Below are 14,389 nucleotides of genomic sequence, written 5' to 3' on the forward strand. Positions count from 1 at the left end.
GTGTCTGAGAAAGGTTTCGTCAGAGATCATAGATCTGAATAAGTAGAGTCCGCATTAGCCGCGGTGTTTCCAGGTCCGCCATATTGGAAAGGTCAATATCAACCCGTAAGATATGTGCAGCAGGTACCATTTTTACACTATTAGGTTTATCATAAACGCTGGCCAGTTATGCATATTGTAATATATATATATAAATGTCAACATAAAACGGAGTATTAGGTAAACACTATCTGTAAATAATACAGATTTTCATAAACACGGGTTTATTTAAAGCTTCAGTTTTAAAGCAACAGAGAAAAATAAATAAATCTAGCAATCTGTACACATTTATACTATATTTGCTACTAAATCATAATAAATAGAAGAACCATTAATTCACTTAATATATTTGCTACTAAATCAAAATAAATAGAACCAGTAATTAAGTTATTTCTATCAGAAAACAGGTTTTCTTAAAACCGCGTTGACCTGCCCAAGATGGCGGGGCTATTGCCCAGACCAATGCGACATCTCCTTGTTAACATCTATGACGGAGATAGTCCATTGGAGTGGTAGCGCTTCGCTTCCTCGAAAGTCAAGGAATCACCGGGGGTCACCTTTTTATTCCGGTTTTATTTTAAAACACTCTAAATGCCACTTTTCTGTCACTGGAACAGTAATTGACTTTGTGTTAAGTAAAGCCCGAAAGAAGTCGTGTAGCAGGTTTTTGTGACAGGGCGCTGCCGGTGAAAGCGCTGGGCGTGTGTGAAGATAACGCAAACAAGGGCTGGATGTGAAAACTGTCAGGAACAGATAATGCTCAGTAACCGTCGACCCCGGCCTGCACTAACTCAGTCTTTTTAACGAGAGCCCAGTGCCATGCAGTCAAGAGTGTGTCCAGATACTCCAATATTTACAGCACCGCTCGATACATTGGTCATCTGACTTCATACAGTAAGTTTCGACAGATAATGATCAGGTGAGACTCGTAAACTTCGTTTTGGTCAACAAATTACCCAATACTGTACTAAGTATTCTACAACTGTAGGATATATTATACTACAATACACTAGTTTACTGTAGTAAAAACTAAAGCATACTACAGTATGTATTACAGTTGATCAGTTCACTATAGTTAATACAGTATGCTGTAGCATTCATTAAAGTGTTGTAAATACTATAATATATACACAGTATAATACACTTTACTATAGGATGGTTCAAAAACTCTATAGTATTTACTATAGGGTTATTATTATTACATAGCTAATTATTATGCATACAAATCTGAATAAAGAGAACACTAGTCTTTCATAAACATTCATTTTCCACGTCAAAAGTCACATAAAATCATACTAAAGTAAACTCTCTGTTTGAAAATCCTTTGAAACACACCAGCAGATGTCTGGCAGCCCCTAGCGAATCACATGGCGAAACCAACTCAACAAGCGTGCTAGATTTGATTGAATAAAACGGACCGTAGTATAACAAGTGTTATCGTAGGCTATTTTTAATATAATGAGATTAGCTATCTAAAATACTTACAATCTGGTCACACACGTGTTGTCGCTGCGGAGTCTGCAAAGACCTTTAACCTCTTCACTTTAACACCAGACAGTAATAATCGAGAACGAGCATCATCGTTTGGGGATGGAATAAGCATATAAAACTGGTTCATTGTATTGTAACAAAAAAAATGTAAATAAGTAGATTGTCCCAGGAGCTACTGTCAGTAATGTTTAGAACGTCGTCTTGTTAACATGTAGGAAATGTATACCTACGTTAGCAAGACGACGTACTTAACGACCAAAGTAACCATGATATATTACCGCAAACTGCACATGATAATGAAATCATGTCTGTCAAATTCGAAATGTCAGTCACCCTTAATAAGGACTGAATGATGAACAGACATCAAATAAACCGATGAAACACTTGTTTAACAAGTGGTCGGTTGATTAACATTTTTGACTTGTCGTGTCTGAGAAAGGTTTCGTCAGAGATCATAGATCTGAATAAGTAGAGTCCGCATTAGCCGCGGTGTTTCCAGGTCCGCCATATTGGAAAGGTCAATATCAACCCGTAAGATATGTGCAGCAGGTACCATTTTTACACTATTAGGTTTATCATAAACGCTGGCCAGTTATGCATATTGTAATATATATATATAAATGTCAACATAAAACGGAGTATTAGGTAAACACTATCTGTAAATAATACAGATTTTCATAAACACGGGTTTATTTAAAGCTTCAGTTTTAAAGCAACAGAGAAAAATAAATAAATCTAGCAATCTGTACACATTTATACTATATTTGCTACTAAATCATAATAAATAGAAGAACCATTAATTCACTTAATATATTTGCTACTAAATCAAAATAAATAGAACCAGTAATTAAGTTATTTCTATCAGAAAACAGGTTTACTTGAAACCGCGTTGACCTTCCCAAGATGGCGGCGCTATTGCCCAGACCAATGCGACATCTCCTTGTTAACATCTATGACGGAGATAGTCCATTGGAGTGGTAGCGCTTCGCTTCCTCGAAAGTCAAGGAATCACCGGGGGTCACCTTTTTATTCCGGTTTTATTTTAAAACACTCTAAATGCCACTTTTCTGTCACTGGAACAGTAATTGACTTTGTGTTAAGTAAAGCCCGAAAGAAGTCGTGTAGCAGGTTTTTGTGACAGGGCGCTGCCGGTGAAAGCGCTGGGCGTGTGTGAAGATAACGCAAACAAGGGCTGGATGTGAAAACTGTCAGGAACAGATAATGCTCAGTAACCGTCGACCCCGGCCTGCACTAACTCAGTCTTTTTAACGAGAGCCCAGTGCCATGCAGTCAAGAGTGTGTCCAGATACTCCAATATTTACAGCACCGCTCGATACATTGGTCATCTGACTTCATACAGTAAGTTTCGACAGATAATGATCAGGTGAGACTCGTAAACTTCGTTTTGGTCGTCGTCTAATCCAAATGTATGGGACAATGTTGCGAATGACAAGGTTTACTGTAGGGAAACTGCAGCAGTGTAACATTACCTGCTGTCGGTCAGATACATTTTATCATTTGTCTAATCGGATCTCAAGAACACCGTGGAAAAGGCAAGTGTGCACGAACGGATCGTTTGATGTCCTTGTGATGCCCGTCTATAAGGGAAGGAGCATGTCCTGGCTCTCTTGTCTCAGAACTGGAGGGTTGTTTCTGCCCAAGAGAGTGTGGACACACTCCAGACACACGGTTGCTCTCTATACCACATCTACGGACTCCAAACAAACTGCAAAGTCTGTGTTAAATCAGGAGACTAAAGTCAAAACCTCAGAAAACTCGTTACGTGTTCCCTCAGAAGATGTCAAGAAGTTGCTGCAGCTGGCGTATCCTCAGCGATGGAGACTGACAGGCAAGTCAAACTATGCTCATGTTCTTTATTTGGTGTTATTGAAGGCACTTGGTTGGTTTTGACTTTCTTCTGAGATTAGTCCAAATGTTGAGTTTAACATCCCTTACAAAAAATATACAATGATACCTTTACAAAGATAAATATAGAATATCATATCTATATATATATCTCAGATGGTTGCACAAGTGTCAACATTTTAGTTATTAGAGCTACTGTGTAAATGTTGTAAATATTTTTTTAAACGAAACTAAAGAAAAATGCAAATGAAATATCCACTTGTGCAAATGTAACTTTTTGCAAAAGTACCTTGCAAATGACCTTCTGACTGTCCCCATAGCTGCCGTGGGCTTTTTGGTGTTCTCCAGCTCTGTCACCATGTCTGCACCATTTTTTTTGGGAAAAGTGATCGACACCATCTACACTAGCCCCTCAGAGGACTTCACCTCCTCCCTTACCTCCCTGTGTATCATGCTAACAGGGGTCTTCCTCTGCGGGGGCGCTGCAAATGCTGCTCGTGTCTACCTCATGCAAATCTCAGGTGAAGTCTTGAGGCAGATCATGTAAAACAGTAAAGGTAGTTCATAGTGCAGTAGGGACTTGTTTTGTGGGGAATTTGTGGTTTATACTAAGTTTGGGGTCAATACGTTTTTTATAAAAAAATTTTTTAAAGAAATTAATACTTTTAATCAACAAGGACACAATAAATTAATCAAAATTGAAAGATAAAGATATTTATGTTTCAAATAGATGCTGTTGTTTCCTCAGAATCCTGACAAAAAATTATCACAGTTTCCACAAAAATATTAAGCAGCTCAACTGTTTTCAGCATTGATAATATAAAGAAATGTTTCTTAAAAAATTTTTTAAAGAAATTAATACTTTTAATCAACAAGGACACAATAAATTAATCAAAAGTGAAAGATAAAGATATTTATGTTTCAAATAGATGCTGTTGTTTCCTCAGAATCCTGACAAATTCAGCTTTGCCATCACTGGAATAAATGACATTTTAAAATATTTAAAGAAATGTTTCTTGAGCAGCAAATTGGCATATTAGAATGATTTCTGAAGGATCATGTAACACTGAAGCTTGAAAATTCAGCTTTGCCATCACTGGAATAAATGACATTTTAAAATATTTTCAAATGAAAACTGCTATTTTAGTTTGTATGAATATTTCACAATATTACTGTTCTACTGTATTTTTGATCAAATAAATGCAGTCTTGGTGAGGTTCTCATGAACCTTCTTTCCAAAACATAAAAAAATCTTATCAACCCCAAACTTTTAAATGTGTACATATTGTTTGATTTCTTTTATGAGGTCTAGTTTAGTCTTCTTAAATCCATTAATAAGAAGCATTTCATCTGATTCATTGTGTTGACCAGCATGCATTTCTGTGCTTGCTCTCTAATAAGTCTTTCTCGACTTTCACAGGGCAACAGATTGTGGTTCTCATGAACCTTCTTTCCAAAACATAAAAAAAATCTTATCAACCCCAAACTTTTAAATGTGTACATATTGTTTGATTTCTTTTATGAGGTCTAGTTTAGTCTTCTTAAATCCATTAATAAGAAGCATTTCATCTGATTCATTGTGTTGACCAGCATGCATTTCTGTGCTTGCTCTCTAATAAGTCTTTCTCGACTTTCACAGGGCAACAGATTGTGCGAAAGTTGCGCGAATCCCTTTTCTCCTCGATTCTGAAGCAGGAGGTGGGATTCTTTGATAAGACCCGAACCGGTGAGCTCATTAACCGCCTTTCAGCAGACACGACCATTGTCGGGCACTGCCTCACTGACAACCTGTCTGATGGGCTGCGTTCCCTCGCCCAGGCAGGGGCCGGAGTTGGCATGATGGTGAGATGCTTGTGATCGTTTGACATGTTAGCAGCTAATTCCCTTTACGAATATCACATTTTAACCACATTTTCTAAAGAAAATTCTGAAAGGTGCTCATGCGAAACTACTCGCCGCCACAACATCTGACTCATTACTTCCTGATCTGTTTCTAAAAACAGAAGATACAGTAGAATGCGGTGATTCTAATGTCGCACTTTGATTTCTTATAATGGTTCCTCATGGAACTATGAGTTTACAGTCATGCTTGAATTTTAGAATGTGTCTGCATTCATTACAATTTAGTTCTTGAATTTTCCATTTCTTTTCCTCAGTTATATGTGTCACCTAGTCTGGCAGCTTTTGTGCTGATGGTTGTTCCTCCTATTGCCTGCCTGGCTGTAATTTTCGGTAGATTCTTACGATCCATATCGACACGCACACAGGATGCGTTGGCAGAGGCTACACAGGTAAGAGGTCATGTTTCCTTTTAATGGGGCTTTATTGCACGTTTTATTGCAGATATGGAAGTAAGCCTTGGACAGTTATCATTTGTAAGCATAAAGACGCCAAGTAGCCAAGGGATCCGTTTACTCTGTAGCTGCTCTGCATCTCCTAGTTGGCAGAAGAGAGGATCAGCAATATACGGACAGTCCGGGCTTTTGGAAAAGAGCTGACGGAGGTGCAGAAGTACTCGGAAAAGGTTGATCTCATTTTTGAACTGGCTAAGAAAGAGGCTGTGCTTTCTGCTGGATTCTATGGAGTGGTGAGATACTTAATTGTTGTGCAAATATTTAAGTTGTGTGCATGATTATAGATAATGATTATCATAAGTCAGTTTAAGATCATTTGTCTAGTAAAGTAGCTCTCTACTTCTGCTCTTGAGGTTTTCATTTCTTTCACAGACAGGATTGAGTGGAAATGTCATCATCCTGAGTGTGTTGTATAAGGGAGGTCTGTTGATGGCCAGTGAGGCCATGACTGTTGGGCAACTCTCCTCTTTCCTAATGTATGCCTTCTGGGTGGGCATCAGCATTGCAGGTGAGGATGTGAGGATATACACTACTGTTCAAAAGTTTGGGGTCAGTATGGTGTTTTTTTTTTTTTTTGATTATTTTTATTCAGCAAGGACACAAAATTGTTAAATTACAGTAAACACATTTATACTGTTAGAAAAGACAAGTGCTGTTTTTTAAACTTTCTATTTATCAAAGAATCTTGAAAAAATGTTTTGCAGTTTCCACGAAAATATTAAGCAGCACATGTTGACAATATTAGGGATGTCACATGAGGAAAGTTTCATGTTGATATAAAATACAAAACCAGTATTACTGGGAACACCGGGCTTTGGACGTTTTCACTTTCACCTTTGCGAATTTGCAATCTTGGTGTCACAATTTACATGAAAAGCGAGGTATGGCATACACCACATGCTTTATTATATAACGACTAAATTACACAAAGTTTTAGATTAGCAAACTAAATAAATAAAAAAACATAGAAAAGCCTCCCACAATGTAGCATAACATCAGGTAAAAAGCAAAAGCCAACAGGGTTTTCAAAGTTAAAACTAAACTGGCTGTAGGTGCCAATGCTTACACATGTTCATCTTCTCTGGTTTAAGAAGCCGTCTTTTACATTTCCCTTGGAAATCCTTTGCCATCATTTAATCTCATATTCACATCATTTTTTTTTTAATCATTAAGTGAAATATGACTCCTGCTGCACTGTGCTGTGACTGATGTCTGAAGGATCTTGTGACACTGAAGACTGGAGAAATGGCTGCTGAAAATTCAGCTTCGTCATCACAGGAATATGTTTTAAAACATATCAAAATTTTAAAAAGTTCATTTAAATTGTAATAATATATTACAATATTACTGTTTTACCATATCAAATATTTTGTATTTCAAAGTATTTTGATCAAATCACAATAATACTGTTAACATTAATATATATATATATATATATATAAAAAAATGTACGGACCCCAAATACTTCAACAGTATTTTATGCCCTTCGACATATATTAGGACTTGTATGTTTTCTGATAACTTTTAATTTCAGTTCAGTCATATCTTGGGCTTCATTTTCAATTTCCACATTAGCAGGTTTTAAAATTCACTTGATTTAGGTTATCGTGTCCCAAGGCATGCTTTATCATTTTTGTAGTCAGTGTGCAACATGAGAGCAGGCAAAGAATAATTTCTTTCAACACGGTTCTTTTGGGATTTCCCAACAAAACCACTATTGTGGGGGTTGAGCATCTCACACTGGGCCTTATTCATAGGTAGAAACCAGTCTAGCTGTAATTTTTGCCCTGTGTAGAAGTATTTAAAGAACAACTTGTCATTTTTCTGTGGATTAATTGAAGGTTTCAGCTCATTCTACTCCGAGTTGATGAAGGGGCTTGGTGCAGGGACTCGTCTATGGGAACTCATGGACCGAAAGCCTGAATTTCCTCTCAATGGTAAATAGAACTACCTAAAATAATGCCTAAAATGCACATTAGTTCCTAAGAAAAACTGTTTTGTATGTGAACTGCAGTGCCGTAATTATTTTTTGTTGTTTGGTTTTCTTCTTTAGAGGGGCTTGTGTTAAAACCAGAGCAGTTCAAAGGAAAACTGGAGTTTCGTAATGTGTGTTTTGCTTACCCAACAAGGAAGGATTCCCCCATCTTCCAGGATCTAGGTCTGTCTGTGCCGGCGGGGTCAGTAATGGCAGTAGTGGGATCCAGTGGTTCAGGCAAATCCACACTGGTGTCATTGTTGCTCCGGCTCTATGATCCTGATTCAGGTGAGAGCTGAAAGTAAGAATATAATGGAAAATCTTGATAATTGTATATTGATATCCCAGATATAACAGCCGTGAAAAATGTATAGATAAATACATAGTTTTGATTCAAATGCAGGTGTGGTCAGTGTTGATGGCCGTGATATACGAGACTTGAATCCTTACTGGCTGAGGAGTCACATCGGTACTGTAAGCCAGGTAAGAAAAAAGAAAATCAGCAAGAAAATCTCCTGCCTCCATTTGACTAATTTCTGTGTGTGAATTTGTTTGTTGTAGGAGCCAGTTCTTTTCTCCTGCTCTATTGCGGAGAACATCGCTTATGGGGCGGCAGAGCCAAGTCAGGTCACAACAGAGGACATCTACAGGGCAGCGCAGATAGCCAACGCTCATGACTTTATCCAGGAATTCCCTAAGGGCTATGATACAGTGGTAGGAGAGAAGGGGGTATTGCTGTCAGGTATGAACAAACCTCTGATACTTCAGTAAAATTTATGTCTGTAACAGGACAAAATTATCTGTTTATAATTCACCTGACAATTTATGCATAACTACATGGATTTGTTGGAACAGGTGGACAAAAACAAAGAGTTGCTATAGCACGAGCCCTGCTGAAGGTAATCTGTCCTCAAGAGTATTTTAGGGAATTTGAAATATTTGTTGTTTATCAAAGAAACATTAAATCTATGTTCTCATGATTTTCACAGAATCCAAAGATACTGTTATTGGATGAAGCTACAAGGTGAGATGCTGTTTGAATACTTCAACTTAGAAATTCACTTGCACTTAAAAATAAATGAACTTAGCAGTAGCATACCAGTTTAAAAAAAAAACATTTTCAAACTGTAGAGATCTTCTGAAATAACTTTCCAAATTAATAAATGGGTAACTCCCCACTGTTTCTCACTTTTTATGTAGTATTAGCAAATAAATTGTAATGAAAGAAAATAGTTTTTTTGTATTTTTAGTCTTTATTCTTATATCCTGGACCACAAAACCTATTTTTCAAAATGGAGATTTATACATGAATAAGCTTTCCATTGATGTATGGTTTGTTAGGATAGGACAATATTTGGCTGAGATACAACTATTTGAAAATCTGGAATCTGAGGGTGCAAAAAAATCTAAATATTGAGAAAATCGCCTTTAAAGTTGTCCAAATGAAGTTCTTAGCAATGCATATTACTAATCAAAAAATTAAGTTTTGATATATTTACAGTAGGAAATTTACAAAATATCTTCATGGAACATGAACATATCCTAATGATTTTTGGCATAAAAGAAAAATCTATCATTTTGACCCATACAATGTATTTTTGGCCATTGCTACAAATAAACCCTTGACTTAAGACTGGTTTTGTTGTCCAGGGTCACACACACACACACATACACACACACACACACATACACTATATATATATATATATATAAAACCGATAAACGCCACTTTCAAAAAAATGTGTGCCGCGCATTATTCTCCACATATAGCGCGATCTGAACCCTAAACACATTTTGTCAAAAAAGCCGGTGTTCTTACAAATAATGCTACCTATCAGATTATGCTACCAGCACTGTATTTTTAATACTGTAAATGTAGGTTTAGGGTCGGGGTAAGTGTACACGTTAATAAAGCCTCACACCACATTAATATCATGCTGGTAGCAAAATCTGATAGGTAGCATTTTTCGCTGTCAAATTATGATCTGTTTTAATGGGAGGGAGCAAAATCTGACAGGGTAGCACAAATCATCAGAACACCGGTATTGTCCACTTTCAAGGCATCTCGAGTTCAGGTTTTACTGCAGAAGCCGACAAGCGCCCTTGTTTTTTGTGAACGGAAGCCGATAAATCAATTTTAGCGAATCAGCGCGCTGTATTCAGGTCAGGTGACAAGGCTGCCAGTCACTTTGAACCACGGGCTAGCTGAGAGGAGTTTCGTCAAAACTGACTAATAGTGATCGAGGATGGATAATTTCGACGAACTTGATGAATCTGTGATATCTTCAGGCATAAAAGGAAAATAAAAGCTGAAACTTTTTCACGGAACCTTGCAAAAGCAGCACGTTACAAGGGTGAGGGAAAAGCTCTGTATTGCGTGTAATCACATCCATACAGTCTATGATCACAACAACAACGTTTGTCAGGCATCTACATTGTCAGCTGATGAGATTACAAAAATAAAATTAGTGTTTTTAAACTCTACATGAAACATGAAATGTGGAGTTACCTGCTTTTGCTATAAAACAATCTTTTAATATATTAAAAAAACATACTTTCAATGAACTTATTATTATTAACTTTTTAAATAAAGTTATTACTTAATCAAAACAACTGCTTTTTGTTGGATATTACTTGGAATGCACAATGATTTAAAAAAAAAACATGATTTATGAAAATAAATAAAAATGGAGTTATCTGTTTTTGTAAATGAACTTCACTTTTTTCTTGAGAAATGGCATGATGAGAATAACTAACTATATAATAAGAGTTGTCCTGGTCTCTGTTTCAGTGCTCTGGATGCAGAGAATGAGTTCCTGGTACAGGAGGCATTAGAGAGGCTGATGGACGGCCGCACTGTGTTGATCATCGCTCACCGTCTGTCCACCATCCAGAGCGCAGACGCCGTGGCTGTGCTGGACCAGCACCGCGTGATGGAGTTCGGCAGCCACGCCAAGCTCCTTGCCAACGACCAGGGGCTCTTCCGCAAGCTGATGGAGAAGCAGGCCTTCCTGCAGGCCGAGCAGAAACACGCTCTCTTCAAATAGGAGTACTTTAAAGGCAACAAAGGGAGCGCACACATTCAAACATGTTTAAAGACATTTCATATGTTTTATTGTGCGCTCCGAAAAGACTAAATGTAGCTATTTATCATAAACTGCCAAGTAACTGAAAACCAGTTGTATACTGATCATCGTTAATTACAATGGCAGACAGTCACAGCTACATGCTGTGGACCTGATTTAATACTCATCCGAGTTGCAGAAAACACTGCGTTTTAAAAATTGTTTTATTATTGTTTATAGCACAAGAAAAACATCAATACATTGCAAAAAAAGCTTGAAAGGAATATGAGGGCGATTTGAAATATGAGTTACTTGATGCTACTGCTACTACACCGCATGCATAATTATTAGGCACGTTGATATTCTGATGATATTTTTTATTTTTCAAGCAAATTTTACCAATTCCAAATCACATCAATCTTAATAACTACTATTCATTTTGTATTTAATTATTTATAAGTGATATATAATTGTGAAAAACTCCTTATATTCAGGTGTGCAGAATTATTAGGCATGGTTTTTTTTTACAGATAAAATGAAAATTAATCTTCCAGAATCTGGCAGTAAGTTTTAGGAGCTCATTTTTATTCCATCTCCTATCCTGAAAAGTCTGTCTTGCAGGATTGACTAAAATTGAGCTCCTAAAACTTACTGCCAGATTCTGGAAGATTAATTCTTCAAAAAGTGGTACAAGAGGATGTGGTGCTGGTCCTTCAAGAGTCACTCACAACTTATCTGTCTATAAAGCCTATAACAAATTAGTCTTAATGTATTTCACAATACTTCAACATGTTATTCTTATTAAGTGAGGGTCATTTTTTTTTAGGATTTTTTACTCAAGCAAAGTCTTTGAGAACCTGACACCTTGTAATTCTGGAGACTCCAGGAAGGTTGCAGTTCTGGAAAATGGTGGTGCTGGAGACTAAATGTTTCCTGATGGTTTTACACCTAATTCTTCACATTCATTCTTAAATCTTTTGCAGTTAACGTTTGTCTTTTCTTCTCTACCTGTTTTTTTCTGACCCCGCTGACTCGGTGAGCATTTTGCTGTCCAATGGTCTTGTCTTAACTTTGCAATTTCACTGCCAGATTCTGGAAGATTAATTCTTCAAAAAGTGGTACAAGAGGATGTGGTGCTGGTCCTTCAAGAGTCACTCACAACTTATCTGTCTATAAAGCCTATAACAAATTAGTCTTAATGTATTTCACAATACTTCATGTTATTCTTATTAAGTGAGGGTCATTTTTTTTTTAGGATTTTTTACTCAAGCAAAGTCTTTGAGAACCTGACACCTTGTAATTCTGGAGACTCCAGGAAGGTTGCAGTTCTGGAAAATGGTGGTGCTGGAGACTAAATGTTTCCTGATGGTTTTACACCTAATTCTTCACATTCATTCTTAAATCTTTTGCAGTTAACGTTTGTCTTTTCTTCTCTACCTGTTTTTTTCTGACCCCGCTGACTCGGTGAGCATTTTGCTGTCCAATGGTCTTGTCTTAACTTTGCAATTTCTGTATTGCATTAGTTTTGAATATTTCTCATGGGGATTTAATCATTTTTGAATTTTCAGTCTGAGGTAAACCTCTTTTTTGATTCATTTTATCTGTAAAAGAAAACATGCCTAATAATTCTGCACACCTGAATATAAGGAGTTTTTCACTTCCAGCCTTCATGGACAATTATATATCACGTATAAATGATTAAATACAAAATTAATAGTAGTTATTAACCCCTTAATTGTCACCCCCATTTTCTAAAATAGGCATGAAAGTGCACTATCCAAACTTAAATTGCTGTGATTTATGAACACTTTGGAATACAGAACTAAGGTTGGTCTCTTTTTAAAGAAGACAATCAGCAGAATTATGAATTATTGAATTGTCAAAAGTGGAATTTTTTCCAAAAATTAAAGTATCAAAAAGTTATAGAAGTTTAAATTTATTGTAAAGAAAATACACTGTACTAATTTAATTTTATATATAATAAATATTTTACTCAACAGGTTTTACTCTATTGCTATAAAATTTAAGCCTTCTGTCTAATGTTCCGAATTTGAAGTTGATATGAAAAAAATTGAGGTTTCTGTGAGATTGTATTTAGGGCGTTATACCACAAACAGCCACCGGGTGCCATCCAAACTCCATTGAATTTGTTTTAATGCATTTTTCTGTCAAATATGTTGAAATTTCTCTGTCAATATTGCTTCTATCACGAAATAACCACCAAGTATGTAATCCTGAGACTCAGACCTTTCCAATTATATGTTTTTTTGTCAAGATTATAAAAAGTTTTGATTGTAAAAGAACGTAATGCATTTTGTAATATGACACTTCACACTGCCCGCTAAGGGGGAGGAGACCGCCAAAACATTTTAAAGTACCATAGAAAATACACTGTACTAATTTTATTTTATATATAATAAATATTTTACTCAACAGGTTTTACTCTAAAATTGCTATAAAATTTAAGCCTTCTGTTTAATGTTCCGAATTTGAAGTTGATATGAAAAAAATTGAGGTTTCTGTGAGATTGTATTTAGGGCGTTATACCACAAACAGCCACCGGGTGCCATCCAAACTCCATTGAATTTGTTTTAATGCATTTTTCTGTCAAATATGTTGAAATTTCTCTGTCAATATTGCTTCTATCACGAAATAACCACCAAGTATGTAATCCTGAGACTCAGACCTTTCCAATTATATGTTTTTTTGTCAAGATTATAAAAAGTTTTGATTGTAAAAGAACGTAATGCATTTTGTAATATGACACTTCACACTGCCCGCTAAGGGGGAGGAGACCGCCAAAACATTTTAAAGTACCATTTCCATGGTAACGCAATGGTCAATTTCAAAATGGTTTTCACAGGATGAATCTTGGGCTTCTTAGCTTTCAAGATTGTATTTAGGGCGTTATACCACAAACAGCCACCGGGTGCCATCCAAACTCCATTGAATTTGTTTTAATGCATTTTTCTGTCAAATATGTTGGAATTTCTCTGTCAATATTGCTTCTATCACGAAATAACCACCAAGTATGTAATCCTGAGACCTTTCCAATTATATGTTTTTTTGTCAAGATTATAAAAAGTTTTGATTGTAAAAGAACGTAATGCATTTTGTAATATGACACTTCACACTGCCCGCTAAGGGGGAGGAGACCGCCAAAACATTTTAAAGTACCATTTCCAGGTAATCGCAATGGTCAATTTCAAAATGGTTTTCACAGGATGAATCTTGGGCTTCTTAGCTTTCAAACGATATATGATGATTACTAAAACATTTGATAGAGAAAAAGGACAACAACAAAAAGAGCGCCAAGCGTCCCACAGGTGGAACGGTGACAGTTAAGGGGATTGATGTGGTTTGGAATTGGTCAAATGTGCTTGGAAAAAAAAATATCATCAGACTATCAGCGTGCCTAATAATTATGCACGCGGTGTATTACTTGTAATTAATCATGTCAGTCCTTTAAGGAAAGGGTAATAATCAGTTTATTGAAGTGTACCTAGGGCCTTAGTCATGAAACACGAGCGGAATGAATTTCTGTGTAAACTGTTGCATTTGATTTAGTGGGAAAATTTACACAAGAATGATTTATGAAA

The 14,389-nt window shown here is 36.4% G+C and overlaps 1 protein-coding gene across 2 annotated transcripts; it reads left to right on the forward strand.

The window, feature by feature from the left end:
- The first annotated feature begins 557 nt into the window (after positions 1 to 557).
- Positions 558 to 11,163, forward strand: abcb10 (ATP-binding cassette, sub-family B (MDR/TAP), member 10). Of its 2 annotated transcripts, XM_016294170.1 has the most exons (14): positions 558 to 958; positions 2,915 to 3,379; positions 3,717 to 3,917; positions 5,036 to 5,238; positions 5,553 to 5,687; positions 5,837 to 5,983; positions 6,123 to 6,258; positions 7,592 to 7,687; positions 7,804 to 8,013; positions 8,129 to 8,208; positions 8,287 to 8,467; positions 8,581 to 8,624; positions 8,715 to 8,749; positions 10,517 to 11,163. In XM_016294170.1, exons 2-14 carry the CDS (start codon positions 2,956 to 2,958, stop codon positions 10,770 to 10,772), a joined length of 2,148 nt encoding a protein of 715 aa, XP_016149656.1. In that variant the 5' UTR covers positions 558 to 958; positions 2,915 to 2,955; the 3' UTR covers positions 10,773 to 11,163. The 2 variants fall into 2 exon arrangements, with proteins under 2 accessions (XP_016149656.1, XP_016149655.1); XM_016294169.1 differs by lacking the exon at positions 558 to 958 and having other exon boundaries at positions 2,514 to 3,379.
- The last annotated feature ends 3,226 nt before the right edge of the window (positions 11,164 to 14,389 follow it).

Source organism: Sinocyclocheilus grahami, unplaced genomic scaffold (genome assembly GCF_001515645.1).
Source record: "Sinocyclocheilus grahami isolate Dianchi unplaced genomic scaffold, SAMN03320097.WGS_v1.1 scaffold313.1, whole genome shotgun sequence".
Taxonomy (NCBI): Eukaryota; Metazoa; Chordata; class Actinopteri; order Cypriniformes; family Cyprinidae; genus Sinocyclocheilus; species Sinocyclocheilus grahami.